This window comes from Pholis gunnellus (assembly GCF_910591455.1).
Source record: "Pholis gunnellus genome assembly, chromosome: 5".
NCBI lineage: Eukaryota > Metazoa > Chordata > Actinopteri > Perciformes > Pholidae > Pholis > Pholis gunnellus.
In genome coordinates, this window is record NC_136531.1 from 2475350 (window position 1) to 2490220 (window position 14871).

The following is a 14871-nucleotide window of genomic DNA, read 5'->3' on the forward strand; positions in this document are numbered from 1 at the left end:
ATGCCTGTCCATCCACAGACTAACTCAATTAGTGGAGGCCACAGAGACCGGACTCACTTCCCCTTCGACTCATTAGAGACGCACTCGTTTGCGATGCCGCTGTGCCCTCTGGTGTTGGGGAGGCGGCCTGCTTCATTCAGTCCACTCTGCTCTCATCGGGGGCGGACTCAGCAGACCAGCATATGGAGATTAGATTTAATTAAAATCGCCTTCCAGCACGTCACCCGCCGAACTCAAGATCTATGTTCAGCAAACCGTGACAGGTTTTAATATCCAAATTACGCAGCCCGCCGATCAATGCAGGCGATAACCGCTGACTCAAATTCAATATCCTCGACTCTGATAGCAATCGACAACAAATGCAGCATTATGTACTGGAGCAGAAGGGATTTTACAAATATATATATGTATATATATATATAACAATGGGATGCAGGGAGTTGTTTAAAAGGGCTCCCCCAAAACAAAATCAGGAGACAACCCACTGGAGTTTGCTGAAAGTATAGCAGGTACTCTGTGTGGCAGCAGAGCCCGACGTGAGTTATGTGCCACTAAATCAGTTTCACATCCAGCTGACTCCTCCAGATTCTTGGCCGTCCTCGGCACACACACACACACACACACAGGCGTCTGAATGCTGTGCATGTGTTGTAGCGGAGAAAACCCTCACTGGACGAGAGGCCGGAGGAGGATTGACCTACGCCGTAACCTCAGACTGTATGTGAGAAGTGGGCGTGGTCGTCGTGACGTCACCCGTTAGTTTGTGGACTGATGTTTAGAAGCCGTCGCCATCTTTGATTACGGCCGTCGCCATGTTGGTTTTGTTTTGCAGCCAATGAACAGAAGTGAGGAGTGACGCAGAGACGACGTACACGTCTCTGGTAGAGACCTGTCAATCACCGTGTAGCCCCGCCCTAACGCATCCCCTGCTTTATGGTCTGTTTGACTCTAAATGGACCATCATTTACTAAATGAACATCATGCTGTATTGAAGAAGACTTGAAACTAGAGATTGAGACCATAAACTCATGTTTACAATGTTTACTGAGGTAATAAATCAAGAGAGAAGTAGAGTCATTTTCTCATAGACTTCTATACAACCAGAGGAGTCGCCCCCTGGTGGACACTAGAGAGAATGCAGCTTTTACTTTACTTCCTGGAATCCACACACTGCACCACCTGCTCAATGTGTTTCAATTGCCTTTGTTTAAATATATGTATACTGACCCTGAGCAGATTACTAATGAAGTTAATTGAGTTAAAACGAGCAGCTTTACTTGGAGGGAGGCATCAGTATGTAACGCTGTTATGTTGCCTTTATAGATGGAATCAAATGAAAGATACATTGGCGATATAAATTTGGATGTAGTGCCATAATAATATTTAATGTTAACCTTACTGTTGATATGGCACAGTGACCGACAGGAAACTCAAAAAGATCCCAGACTTCTGCTAGTGAATAAGAACTATTAATGTGAAGAGAGAACAGCATTGACATGTTACAGCAAACAGATCCTTTTAAAATCATACAACTTTATTTATGACGTCCTGCAACAGAATTTGGAAGATTTCATCAACAAACAAACGTTAGAAAAGGTTCCAAAGAAGAAGAAGAACAGGAGGAGGCCGTCAGAGACCACTCGATGTCTGCGTCTTGACGTAGTGTCCTCTTTACTGTCCTCCTCTGTCTCCTCTCTCCTTCTATCATATTAGATTTCTCTCCGTCTCTGTTTTTACTCAACGATGGCCGCGTCATCCATGATTTCACTACCCGTGCTCTTCCGTGATTGGCCCTCGGCTACCATGGCGGCGACATTGGCTGAGGGTTCTGTAGGTAGGACATCACGACGGCCGAGATGGACAGCCTGAGGACGGGAGGAGACGGTGTGTCAGGTGCGCGAGACTTTAGTTTAAACAGTATTCCACAACGTCTGACCTTCACTTAACGACTTTCCCGTGATCCATAAATGTTTTGCTAAAGAATAAAGGAATTGAGAATCATCCAGAGACAGAATTCCCAGGCCGTCTGAATCTGGAGACTTCGGGGCCGACACCTGTACAACTCAGCAAAAGCCTGAAATTGAGGAGTCGACAAACAGTTTTGCTACGTTGGCATTTTCTCTCCCGTTTGCATTTGTTGCGGTTCCACGAGCACCTTCGCTTGTGCGACTCCTACTTATTGCCTATGAAGCAAAAAACACACCAGGTATTTTTTTTTTTCCAGGAGATATTTTGCTGACAAGTTTGGAATTTGTACTGTTACAGTGAGCACAGATGTGATCAGCACCGATACAAACAGGTATATAAACAACGTCTCCCGTAATTCTAAGTCCTCCTCAGCTCCTCCCTCCGGTACAGAAGCTCACCTCTCTTTAATAACTCAGGGGTTCTTACATCACGTCTTTGCCAGCGACAGATGTCCTAGAACTGGCCTAGAACCAGCTTTCTACGCACACACGAGGCCGGAGCTTTAAAGTTCATCGTCTGACACCATCCCGCTGTGCCAAACATTTTGTGTTCCTAACCTACGAGTGCATCAGGCTCGTCTTTAACACGTCCTCATCTAGACGACGGACCGGAGGCCTGGACAGGTGCCCCCTGCTGTAGTACTCCTTCATGAGGCAAATGGAAATGTAGCAGCCTAGCGGAGGTCACACAGTTAAAAGCTTTTGGACATTAGAAGTTGGCTCATCTCAAGTCTCAGCCAAGTCTGACCTCCAGATTCACAGCTGAATAATTCAAGAGTTTCACATAAACACGGAGGGACTCACGCCCTAATAACTGAGACCGTTTGTCCAAAAACCTTCTAATAAATAGATTTATTAACGTGCGATACATTTCTTCCTGATAGCAATGCAGCAAATATGCAAAATAAAACCACTAACGTGACGTGATCATGTCTTCAAAGATGGATTCCGATGAAAGTCAATAAAGTATAATATGATGGACATTCAAAGTGTCTCTGTCCAGGAAGCTGGATTCACCACTTTCAGATATCCACGGTCTCTTTGGTGGAAACCTCTCAGAACAACAATGCTGCTAAATAGCAGCGACACACACACAGACACACACACACACACACGCTGGCGTTTACTCACATGAAGCTGCTCATCATCTGTTTGGTGTCCTCCGAGCTTCTGGAGTTAGCGAAGCTGATGAAGGAGCAGTAGACGGCGATCCAGGCGCACCACTTCAGCTGGAACACACAGAAGGTTACAGAGCTGGGGAGGGTTCAGGTCTTATAGTGAACAGTTTGTTTAGAGAGCGACTGGATTAGAAGAGCGGAGCACGGCTGAGATGTACTTTGAGGGGTAGATGAACACCCGAGGAGATACTTGGATAACAGCTCAGTGAATTCCCCAAACAGCACGGACGGCTGCTCCAACGTTTAGGAGCAGCCGCAGCAATGGTGCCGGCCTTATCTGCCAGCCTCGACCATGACACAGTTAGAAGATCTAAGAGGACGACTGCAGCTAGTCAGTGCAGGGATGCTAGTGCACCGGTGTAGTGTACGGACGTAAAGGTTCGATGCCGACGGCCCCATAAGGACCAAAAACAGTCACTTCTGTCCTGTTAGAGGGTGCTCTGATACTCCTTCTAATATTCATACAGTATTCTTGTGTTTATGTATTTATGTACACGTCTACAGAAACACATCCAGTGCTTTGAGTATTTTTTGTGTTCCAAGCGCTGACAGACAAGCCAAAATCTGGCAGTGCCATCGCCAGTCTTCACCTAAAATAAATAATAATAATAATAAATGAATTAAGAAATGTTACACCAACAAGTCAAAAATAGTTATTTGTTGATGAAAAGACAATCGATTAATCAAATGATGGACTATAGGAGAGTGAAGCCTGCTGCTGTGCCCTCTTGGTGTGTCGTGTGCTGCCCTTCATCCTTTCATCTCAGAAGGTGAGTTCACTTCAATCTTCTAAATGGAACGATTGGGCCGGACCACGGTCTAACATCCAGGGTTTAGTGCGTGTGTGTGTGTGTGTGTGTGTGTGTGTGTGTGTGAGAGAGTCACCTTCAGCATCAGTCCACACATGCTGAAGATCATGCCGAGCAGGTTCATGTAGTCCGGCGTGGGGTCCTCCAGCGTGGGATTGGCGTCTGTGCTTGGGGCCTTGTACCTGCAACACGACAGAACATACATGAACCACAAACACACGATGGCACACAGCTGATCGTACTATTATATCACACTACACCCACACACGCTCATCGAACAGCATCTCAATGCAACGCACCATGGTGGGCATTACTCTCCTGCTATCACAGCCTCCACATGGCAGAACCTGGCTGCAGGGATCTACTGCCTGTCAGCCTAAATGTGTGGCGTGTTGTCAGAGGTATCCACACCGATTAGAAACACAATAGAACCAAATAGACTACAAATGTTAAAGGTGCCAGAAAGACGAGCAAAAACGTTCTGTTGCATCCAACTGAGCTAACGGCAAATAGCAATGAAAACACAGACGGAAAAACTGTTTCTACTGAGACTCTACTGTTGAAACCCACTGATTCTACTGAGACTACTGTTGAAACCCACTGATTCTACTAAGACTCTACAGTTGAAAAGCACAGATTCTACTGAGACTCTACTGTTGAAAAGCACAGATTCTACTGAGACTCTACTGTTGAAAAGCACAGATTCTACCGAGACTCTACTGTTGAAAAGCACAGATTCTACTGAGACTCTACTGTTGAAAAGCACTGATTCTACTGAGACTCTACTGTTGAAAAGCAATGATTCTACTGAGACTCTACTGTTGAAAAGCAATGATTCAACTGAGACTCTACTGTTGAAAAGCACTAATTCTACTGAGACTAATCAGCATAATCCCTTGCAGATATACTCATGACTTGTGTTAAAGGTTAGCTCGTTGGCTAGCATTTAGCTTAATCCAAGCTAATGTGGTTAGCTAATTCCACCGATTAAATGTCTTATTTTCTGTTTGACCTACTCACCGTAGAATCTTAGTCTGTCTCCTCGGGTCTGATATATTGTTAAAAGACATAATAATATCCTCGGGTGTTTGTTTTATTTAGAAATGTAAACTCCTGTGTGAGCGAAAGACAAGTGATCAGACTCTCTACCGGATATGACAGGTGAAGGGGCTGTCATATCCGACGAGTTTCAAAATAAAAGCGATAAGAACCCAGTAGGCAAAGATTGAACGGGAAGAGGTATTTCTAAACCTTTATTTTGACAGGACTATTTTAATCCCAGTGTGCATTGCGCGTACTAGCAAAACATGATGGGTGAAATGAATGGAAGAAGCTAATGGTTACAAATTCTGGATAAACTTATTATATAACGTTATATATATACTTATTAGAAATATTAACTGCACCACGAATATCACCATGGCACTCTCCTGAGATTGAACTCCGGTAAAACGGTTAAATAAGTTAGCAGAACGGGAAAAAACTAACGTTAATGTGAGTAGGACGTTATTAACGTTAGCTAGCTATAGTAAAACATGCTAAATATTCCACTGCTAAAGCTAATAACTTGACCAAAATGTAACGCTGTAACATAAACCTCCGTAACTCCATTGGTTTCTTTGGCAATTTGCATTACAATACTTTAAAGTGCATTCATTTTCATGTGGCAAGAAAAAAAAAAACAATAACCGGAAGTTTGCAGCGTGGCTCACATGTTTGTGTTGTGTTTTTCTTCCACACACAGGTTACGTCATGTCGTTCCCTCAGCCCAAACCTCAGGCTCCTCAGCTCCCTCAGCATCTGCTCAGGACCATCGACTGTCAGCAAGGAGCTGTCAGGGCTGTTCGCTTCAACGGTGAGACAGAGAGACAGAGAGAGAGAGAGAGAGAGAGAGAGGACTGCTGCGAGGACTCTATCCACTAGCACTGACTAATCATATATATATATATATCTGTGTATGTATTGATAGGCAAAGCTAGTTGACTTTTACAGCACGTTTCAGCACCTTTCAGCCTTTACTGTTATGCATATTTTATGTTGTCGAAGCTCACAGCCTCCACCTCTCCTTGTGAGTCAGGAGTCATCCATGAAATCTAACCGTATTCATTCACACCTGCCTCCGCCTCGTGTCTCCCTGCTCGCTCAGCTGATGGGAACTACCTGCTGTCTTGCGGCAGCGACAAATCTCTGAAGCTGTGGAGTGTGAGCCGAGGAACGCTGCTGAAGACGTACAGCGGCCACGGGTACGAGGTCCTGGACGCAGACGGGTGAGTGTCGCAGCCTCCCTCCTCCACGCTGTGTCGGGAAGGTCGACTCTTGAGTTTAAGTTGTAAAAACGCGTGAACTGATTCATCGTCGGCTGCTTCAACAGATCCTTCGACAACAGCCTGCTCTGCTCCTGCAGCTCTGATAAGAGCTTGATCCTGTGGGACGTCGCCACAGGCCAGGTCACACGCAAACTCAGAGGGCACGCTGGGGTCAGTAGTTTCACTCTTATTCGGTTTTGTCGTGTCCATTTAAAATGTTTCTTTGTTTCACTTTTCTTCTTTTCTGTCTCCGTACTGTGACTCCATTCTTCTGCTCGCAGAAAGTCAACTGTGTCCAGTTCAACGAGGAGGCAACCGTCATCTTGTCTGGTGAGTCTTCATCTTTATAAAATGCACGACACAGACTTCTCTATACATTGTGGGTTTCCTTGGATAGCTCATTTCTTCGTGGTCCGGGTGTGTGTGTGTTCTGTGTGTGTTTTCTCCTCATCCAGGCTCCCTCGATGGGACCGTTCGGTGCTGGGACACGAGGTCCAGAAGGTTCGAGCCGATCCAGGTTCTAGATGAGGCTACGGACAGCGTCAGCAGCCTGAAGGTGGCTCAGCACGAGCTGCTTACCGGGTCAGAGCAGTTAGCATAGTTTTTGCTATGAAAGACACTTGAAGTCATCTGCGTTTTTGGAGTTGATCTTCAGATTATATTGATCACTCGTCACTTGTTACTTGTTTATCTGCTGCTCATTCAGACTGCAGCCGTTTGGATTTGTACTGGAAGCAAATTAAGACTCAATGTATCCCCAGTTTATATTTAGAAGTAAATGAATATTTCTTGCATTGTACGTCGCCACCAGATGCCTGAATGTCAAACGTGTGACATGTGTCTCTGGTGTTCAGGTCGGTGGACGGCAGAGTGCGGCGCTACGACCTCAGAATGGGACTGCTGCACGTTGACTTCATCAGCAGTTAGTGATCTTTTTTTCATGGCTTATTTTCAGGATTCACTAAAGGTCAATAATAACTGTTACTGCAGAACCCTGTAACCTGTGTGTGTGTGTGTGTGTGTGTGTGTTGCAGGTCCCATCACATGTGTGTGTTTCAGTCAGGACGGTCAGTGCACGCTGAGCTCCAGCCTGGATTCAACAGTCAGACTGCTGGACAAGAGCACCGGGGAGATGCTGGGAGAGTGAGTGTGACTGCCGCACCACCAAACAAAAAACCTCAACGAGCGCTGAGTCAGCACCATTAGGCCACAACCACATTCAAAAGTTAACATTGCTAGACTCAGATTAGCATTTATGTATTGATTGTAAAGGTGTGTCTTGTTATTTTGCCCCCCCCCCCCCTGTACTGTTTGTACATGAAGCCCTGCCGTGTATTGACCCGTTTGTGTGTGTCTCAGGTACACGGGACACAAGATGAAGGGCTACAAGCTGGACTGCTGCCTGTCCAGCAAAGACACCCACGTTCTGAGCTGCTCAGAGGACGGACACGTGTACTGCTGGGACCTGGTGGAGGCGAGTGTCTGCGTTTAACACAACTTAAAGGGATAGTTCAGATGTTTTAGAGGTGTGTTTGTATGAGGTTCTCCTCCACAGTCAGGGTTCTACTACAGTAGATGAGTTTATAGAGACAGACAGGAGAACCAGCACGGGAGCAAAGGACGTATTTTAGAATCAATGTCAGTTTAAATGAACGCTATATTTAGAATGTTTTCCCCTCTTTACCTTGCTGTCAGACACCTTTCTGACGGGGAGCTGAAGTCGTGAACGAGACCCTTTAAGTGGACAGAAACGCAGACAAAATGAGGAAAGTTCCACCAAATACTAAACCGCTGTGATGTGGAGCAGCAGCCTGTAACCTCATGAACGCAGCGAGATTGTCTTAAAATCATATTTAGAAGATATTTACCCATAAAATATAGAAGACAATAACTTCATGTTAGAAACAGATATAGAAAGCGTACTGAAAGCGTCTGTTGTTGTTTCTCTCCAGGGATCTTTGTCGTTGAAGCTGCCGGTGGGGAAAGCTGTCGTCCAGTCGTTGTCCTTCCACCCCACGGAGACCTGCCTCCTCACAGCCATGGAGGGGCGTGTCCAGGTGTGGGGGGCGGAGCCAGAGGAGGCGGAGGAGGACGCCATGGCCACATAAGAGACGGTGAAAGTAGTCAGAAGCTACATTTTACACGCTGAGGAGAATCCAGTAACATACAGACTGTAAACATGTAAAACCTCACGCTGGCTGGAAACATCTCTGTCCCACATTTAGGTTGTGCACACAGTACTTATGAAGGAAGAGGAATCATTACACAACATGAAACATCAAAGGCTCATGTGGGCTCAATAGATGCACAGCAGCCATTCAGGTGCAGTCTGTCTTTACGGTCGCTGGCTTTGCAAAGATTTAGTTCTCTAGAGAGGGAAGCCAACGCTGAACATACCGGCTGACACATAAAGTCCAAAAGGCTGATGTTGAGCTTCGCTCCACAGATGATCTGGTTGTGAATCACAACCAAATGATGTCAGATTTTTTGTACATGAACGCATAACATATATTTTTGTACAAAACCTTCAATAAACACGTTCTTGTATAAATTGTTCTCGTCATAATAATGATTCTTCCATCAACACCGTTTAGTTCTGTACAAGTTTTATCTTTATTAGGAACTGTACACACACACACACACACACACACACAAAATAAGTTAATCAGCATGACAAAAGAATGGCAACAAATAAATAAATAACTTATGTTACATAAATACGTCTAAACTTTAAGCTGAAGCGTTGACGAGGAAGTCTGAATCGTAAGAGAACTTCGCTCTAAACCACGAGGTGCATCTACGCAGCTTCGTACACGTAATACGTTCTGCTGTTAACCCCCGAAACAGCACGAAGATTTTAAATAAATACACGTCGGCTTATTTACAAAACAATAGTCAAGTAGCTTGCAGTAGAATCACGTCTCTTCAGTTTCAGCCTTTTTAGAAAATATAGGTCCGCAGGAGGCCATTCATGCAAGGACTTACATTTGATCTCATGTCTGATCCTTCATTATGTATTTATTGCTAACGTCGGGTGAAAAAAACTCCCTTTTCGAGAATGCAGACTGTTAATGAAGTAAGAAAAGCGGCCGTATATTGTAGCTCGACTGCTGTGGGAGTCTGTTTTAAAGCTTCAACAGTAATACGATCGTAATCCTGCTGAGGCCCATTAGATCACCAGCTGAAGTCAAAAGTATTTAAACCAACAGGACTTGATTCATGAGGTTTTTCAGCCAAAAAGGGAAAGGAATCCGAGCTTAAATTAGCTTTTTTGATATAAATAACTTCATGAGAATAAAACTCTTCATTTAAAGATGTTAGAGAAGAACCTGCCAGCACACCTGCCCTCTCAGAATCACCCCGTCCTCGCAAACACATCATCCACGTCTACGCTCGGGCGCTCTAGCCAACACAGCTGCAGCCGGCGGCCGACAGCTTCTCCACCTTGTGCCAGCGGTGCGAGTTGTCGAGGAAGGCCATGTCCTCGTGGTGGGTGGGCCTGCAGCAGGGCGCGTCGTGCCGCAGCTCGCCAGGCGCCGGCTGAGGGAGCGCGCCGCTCAGCAGCAGGCTGGTGAGGGTGAGGTCGTGGTTGGAGCGCACGTAGGGACACGTCCCGCCGCAGTACTTGAAGAGCACCGTCTCGTCCGAGTCGTAGCCCAGACCGAGGTTTCGAACCTGCAGCAGGACGGAGCGCAGGCCGCACTGGGAGTCCGGGGCGGAGGAGCGACGCGCCCGGGCCGGGATCGGGGCGCCGGGATCTCCGGGAGCTTCTGTTCGGCCGTCTCCGTTTCTCTCGTCCTCATTTGGCGACGTGTGTGGAGATGCCGTCTCTCGTTTCTGATCTGGAGAACGCAGAAAGATTAAATCTGATGGACAAAATGTATGAAAAGTCCAGCTATTCACAGTATTAACTAAACATAATAACTTCCTAAGAGGCAGAAAATCAAAGTCTAGACACGTTATTTAGCACGTTGAGTCCAAAACGGGCCAAAATTTGACTTTTAACCAAACAAGGTCATAGGTCACGACCTCCCCCTTCAGCACAGCACTCACCAATCAGCGACCTCAGCCCGCGGCCCTCTCCCCTCCGGACGCAAAGCAGAATCACAAGCAGCTTCAGCAGGGACCTCATCGCCGGAGTCTGCTCTTCGTCTTCGTTCGGCACGTGTGTGTTTTGAATGTTTGCCGACGTCTGCGGGTGCGAGTGATGCTCGAGATGCAGACGAGTCACAACCTCCAATATATATAGCCCTCTGAGATGAAGGGTGGGGGGGGGGGGGCGTGAAGGGTTGAGATAGGGGGGAGACAGACAGACACTAACCCGTTACTTGCCAACAGACTATCCAACCTCACCTGGGCCTGACAGGGAGCGTAGGAGGGCGGGCGTTTGACCCAGAATTTGTCCTGTTGAGATTATCTAATTTGTGTAAATCACCGATTTTCTTTTTCTTTTTTTTGTTGGGTTTTCCCCCCAGATGTTTTTCCAGAGGACGTTGGCCACTGGTTTAAAAAAAAGCTGCTGAGGAGTGGACAACGATGACACGTTGATGATGCTGAGAATGACGCGAGCTTAAGGAATCAGTAGATAGACGGAAGCGGAAAAGGCCGGCAAGAGATACGTTCACGGACGTGGACTTTATCAGATGAACACAGAAGTGATCCGTGGAGGAAAAGGTTAATAAAGAAGTCACGATGAGTCACTGTGGAATGTCTTGAAACTGGCTGCTGTCGCTTCTCTTTATCGTAAACGTTTGGAATCGATTAAAGAAAAGCAACAAAAAAAACTCTCTAAAAGGTTAAACGCCAAATAAGAAAAGGGAAATGGGTTATAAGTAGAACACAACGGGGCCTGTTTCAGCAGACATTCCACAATGGGCGACTCGTCTTGAGCCGGTCCATAAATCGAGGGATTTCATCAGCAATGTGTGGCTGACATGCAGAATATGTAGAATATGCGTTATGTAACGCTTATAGGGGGTTTGGGAGTTTCCATGAAAGTGCATATTTGGACCCTGTTTCTGCATCCAGGTGCAGGTCAAACACCTCAGAGCACCTTATTAGCATATGAACTGGACCCCAATTAATTCATGAGTTGCTAAATATTTTAGATTGAATCCGTCTGTCCTGACCACAGACTGTGTGGACTGATGTTTTGAAGCCTTGAGTTCGCCGTCGCCATCTTGGATTACGGCCAGCGCCATGTTGTTTTTGCAACCAATGAACAGGAAGTGACCATATCTGGACTGAGGAGGAGTGACGTAGAGACCTGTCAATCACTGGTAGAATCAGTTGTGTCCGTTGTCTTTGACTCCGTAGAGTTTCCTCTGACTGACTAACAGAAAACGACACATTACGAGAATTAAAGCTGAATAATTATAGAAAAGTAGAGTAAGAAAATAGTAAATCACGTAATACTTATTATTTAATGTAAACTACAGTGCAGGTGATTAAATAGAAGTCAAAACAAAGAATATTATCTCTACTGCATTTAGTTCAGGCCTGGCTCCTGGCTTCAGTTAGTTATATTTAGACATGAGTTGTGTGTCCGATGAGACTTTTAAGTTTATTTATTATATTTAAACAGCCCCGTTTCTCATGTATTATACCTCTGTTGATATGAATTACAAAGGAATCGTCTCTAAATCTTGAGCACACACTGAGCCACGAAATTTACTGCCGGGAATTTCAATAATTCTTTCGGGAATAAAGCTTTTGAGACTGCACTAAATTAGACGTTAAAAATGAACAATGACAACGAGCTCTTCCTCAGTTATATAACCTAGTCTACTCAATATGTCTGACTCTAAATTTACCCAAAATACTTATGTTTCTTCATGCTTTATTTCAGTAACTTACTTTTTAAACTACAATTGGAAAAAAACACATTTTCGAGACTTACAAATGGGACGTTAAAAGATTTATTTTTTCCGGTTGAGAAGCTTTTACAAGCCGACAAATGTGGAAAACTGGATTATCAAGCAAATATTCTCAATGTTCGGACTGGGACGATCCTAACTTCTGCAGATAACAGCAATTAAAGACCTTCAATCCGCACAAACCCCACTGTCCACGAGCAAGCAGCATCACTCTCACGGAGACCATCCATTTCCAGAACACAAGAACACAAAAAAGGGCAAAGGGCCTGACGCATTCCTTCCACCTCTCAGAGAGACAGGAGGACGAAGGCCAAGCTCAGAGCTGAAAAGACAGAAGGAAAGCGGAGGAGGTGGTGGGAGAAATACAGTGGAGATAGAGCAATCCCATTGGATTACGGCCTCAAGAACCAGTCTGGAATTCGGGGGGTTGTCAGAGGACAGGAATGGAAAGAACGTGGCATCAAAAAAAAAGACACAAAACATTTTTATACAGTGGTAAAGCAGGCCAGATCTGAAACCTGTCTGCTGCTGTTCCAAAACTGGATATCCCATAATTCTGACAAATTGTTTTTGCCAAAATCAAGTCTTGCCCCTCGAACCCCCAATTACAGCGTAGCATCGAACCGGCTCGAGCTAGGTTCTGACAACCGTCCGTCTCTGCTCCACAGACTCTAATCGACGCTCTCAGATCGTTTTTAAAGGCCGGTTCAGTGGATTTGGAGCTCGTCGTGTTGAAAGCGTTGTGTTGATAGTGAAACTCGTTACCCGGAGAGGTTAGAAGGAGATAAATGTTTCTAAAACGTTACGTTTCTACACCCAAAAGCTGTGGAGCTAACGTTAGCAGAGTACGGTTAGCTCTGTAAACACTTTGTGATGATTGTAACGGTGAATAAAGAGGAACAGTGTTGTTCCTTCATTTCATTGTCTCGTGTCTGGATCTCCAGGTGGTAAACTTTGACACGTTTTCTCTGCTGAATCACTTTGACGTCCTGCATATATCCTTCAAACACATACCGTGCACCCTTCTGTCTTCTACAAATTTAAAACAAAGTAGGGCCCCTTTGGATGCATATTAGGTAGTCCAGGCTCCAGGGCCGACTACGAGTCCACCAATTTGGTCCAGATTGGAATATATCAGCAACTACGTAATGGATTGCATGCACATTTTGTTCACTTATTCATGGTCACCAGAGGATGTACCGTCTCTACACTTCTCCTCATGAGCCAGCAGGTTAAAGTGTTTCACTTCTCCTGTGAAATATCTAAACATCTACTGAATGAGTTGGTACAAAACTTTTAAGATATTCATGGTTTCCAGTGGATGTATCTTTGGTGATTCCCTTTTTCCTCTTTCCTCCACCATCGGGTCACAATATGTGCAATACTTTGGTTTATGAACAAAATACCTGCGTTACCTTATAAAGCCCACAGAAAGTGAGATAGACATGACTTGTTTGATTATAGAGCGGGTGCAGGTGCTGAAGAATGAAACCGCTGAATCCACAGAGGAACGCTCACAGACGTATTTAGGGACTTCTGTTAGGTTGTGATGTCACAATACTGTCACCAGCAGAAGTGCCGCTAAACCTTGTGAAGCTGACCATAGACTGCATATGAGAAGTGGACGGAGTCATCGTGACGTCACCCATCGGTTTGTGAACTGATGTTTTGAAGCCTCGAGGTCGGCGTGTAAACGCCTTTGAGGCAGCAGCCTGTCAATCACCGTGTAGCCCCGCCCTAAAGCATACTCTGCTTTATGGTCTGTTTGACTCTAAATGGACCATAATTTACTAAATGAAGAGACTTAAAGAGGCTCAAAGAGACGGGCGCTGAAACGCAGTGTTTTAGACGGAGTGTTTTTAACATTAAAGCATATAAAACATGTTCTCGGAGAAACTAAAAAAAAACAAGTATGAACCTGAAAATGAGCGTGATACGTAGTGCAAATTATAAAATGTTGACTGCTCTCCCTGATGGCCACTGCAACTCTACGTGAGCAGCTAAAGAGTTGTTTTGTGCCTTGCTCAAGGGCACATTAGTCACAGTTAAGGCAGGGCAGGACGTTCCTGGTTTTGCTTTCTTCAGAGTGACTTTGCAGCTTTTCTAACCTCTGGGCTGCTTTCAGCTCCCAATCGTCTGGTTCCTCGTCCACTTTTTAAATCTTTTCCGAGGCCTCGTAGATCTTTGAGGGGAGAACTCTCCTCCAAAGCACTCTGGCACATTCCTGCACGTTCGGCACATTTACTTATTTATTTCTCTTTTTATGATGCACTGCTTCCCGTATGTCTATCCCATCTATCAAAACAATTTAAATAAAATCCTCTCCTTGACATTTGAAATAAAAAATAATTATGGCGGTTCCGTGTTCCTCTTTGGGTTATTTAGCCGATACGCAATCTATTTCTCCCAACATTAAGGGGATTTGTACCTCCCACAATTTACTTGTTTCCTTTTAAATACGGAAAGATTCTTAATTCATTGAAAGATAATTATATCCGCAAAGTCAACACTTGACGTCTGTTTAAACAAATATATATATTTATATACATGTTGCCCGTAAGTTTTCTTCATGTTGAAGTACTTAAAGATAAGATAAGATATACAGGTGTAACAGCAGCAACCTGTGTGTCTGTTCACAGGCTGCTGAGGCTCAGCCGTGACTCAGAGTTAATGCCAGAACTGATATGAAGACGGGAAATAGACGTAGATGAAGACGGATATGATGACATTTAAAG

General features: G+C 45.0%; 3 protein-coding genes across 3 annotated transcripts; 1 reads left to right on the forward strand and 2 right to left on the reverse strand.

Moving 5' to 3' along the window:
- Window positions 1-1513: 1513 nt before the first annotated feature.
- Window positions 1514-5109, reverse strand: wdr83os (WD repeat domain 83 opposite strand). Its single transcript, XM_079159366.1, has 4 exons — window positions 4975-5109; window positions 4031-4136; window positions 3099-3196; window positions 1514-1865 (listed from the first exon to the last, which is right to left on the reverse strand). The coding sequence occupies exons 1-4, from the start codon at window positions 5022-5024 to the stop codon at window positions 1799-1801; spliced, it is 321 nt and encodes a 106-aa protein (XP_079015492.1). The 5' UTR covers window positions 5025-5109; the 3' UTR covers window positions 1514-1798.
- A 166-nt stretch (window positions 5110-5275) lies between these two features.
- wdr83 (WD repeat domain containing 83) lies at window positions 5276-8779 on the forward strand. Its single transcript, XM_079158953.1, has 10 exons — window positions 5276-5448; window positions 5699-5809; window positions 6101-6221; window positions 6326-6431; window positions 6542-6590; window positions 6716-6842; window positions 7115-7182; window positions 7295-7403; window positions 7620-7734; window positions 8213-8779. The coding sequence occupies exons 2-10, from the start codon at window positions 5707-5709 to the stop codon at window positions 8366-8368; spliced, it is 954 nt and encodes a 317-aa protein (XP_079015079.1). The 5' UTR covers window positions 5276-5448; window positions 5699-5706; the 3' UTR covers window positions 8369-8779.
- Window positions 8780-9662: 883 nt separating this feature from the next.
- LOC306696222 (persephin) lies at window positions 9663-10392 on the reverse strand (the record flags this gene model as incomplete). The annotated part of the gene is made up of 2 exons (XM_079159784.1): window positions 9663-10102; window positions 10314-10392. The coding sequence occupies 2 exons, from the start codon at window positions 10390-10392 to the stop codon at window positions 9663-9665; spliced, it is 519 nt and encodes a 172-aa protein (XP_079015910.1).
- Window positions 10393-14871: the final 4479 nt, after the last annotated feature.

What these genes read in the sequence shown, in the direction of transcription:
- wdr83os (XM_079159366.1), bottom strand. Translation starts at nt 5,024, where the DNA reads ATGTCTTTTAACAATATATCAGACCCGAGGAGACAGACTAAGATTCTA. An exon ending in AGACAGACTAAGATTCTACG is followed by an intron (nt 4,137 to 4,974) that starts GTGAGTAGGTCA and finishes GTCGTGTTGCAG; the next exon opens with GTACAAGGCCCCAAGCACAG. An exon ending in CAGATGATGAGCAGCTTCAT is followed by an intron (nt 1,866 to 3,098) that starts GTGAGTAAACGC and finishes TCCCGTCCTCAG; the next exon opens with GCTGTCCATCTCGGCCGTCG.
- wdr83 (XM_079158953.1), top strand. Translation starts at nt 5,707, where the DNA reads ATGTCGTTCCCTCAGCCCAAACCTCAGGCTCCTCAGCTCCCTCAGCAT. An exon ending in CAGGGCTGTTCGCTTCAACG is followed by an intron (nt 5,810 to 6,100) that starts GTGAGACAGAGA and finishes CTGCTCGCTCAG; the next exon opens with CTGATGGGAACTACCTGCTG. An exon ending in GGCAACCGTCATCTTGTCTG is followed by an intron (nt 6,591 to 6,715) that starts GTGAGTCTTCAT and finishes CTCCTCATCCAG; the next exon opens with GCTCCCTCGATGGGACCGTT.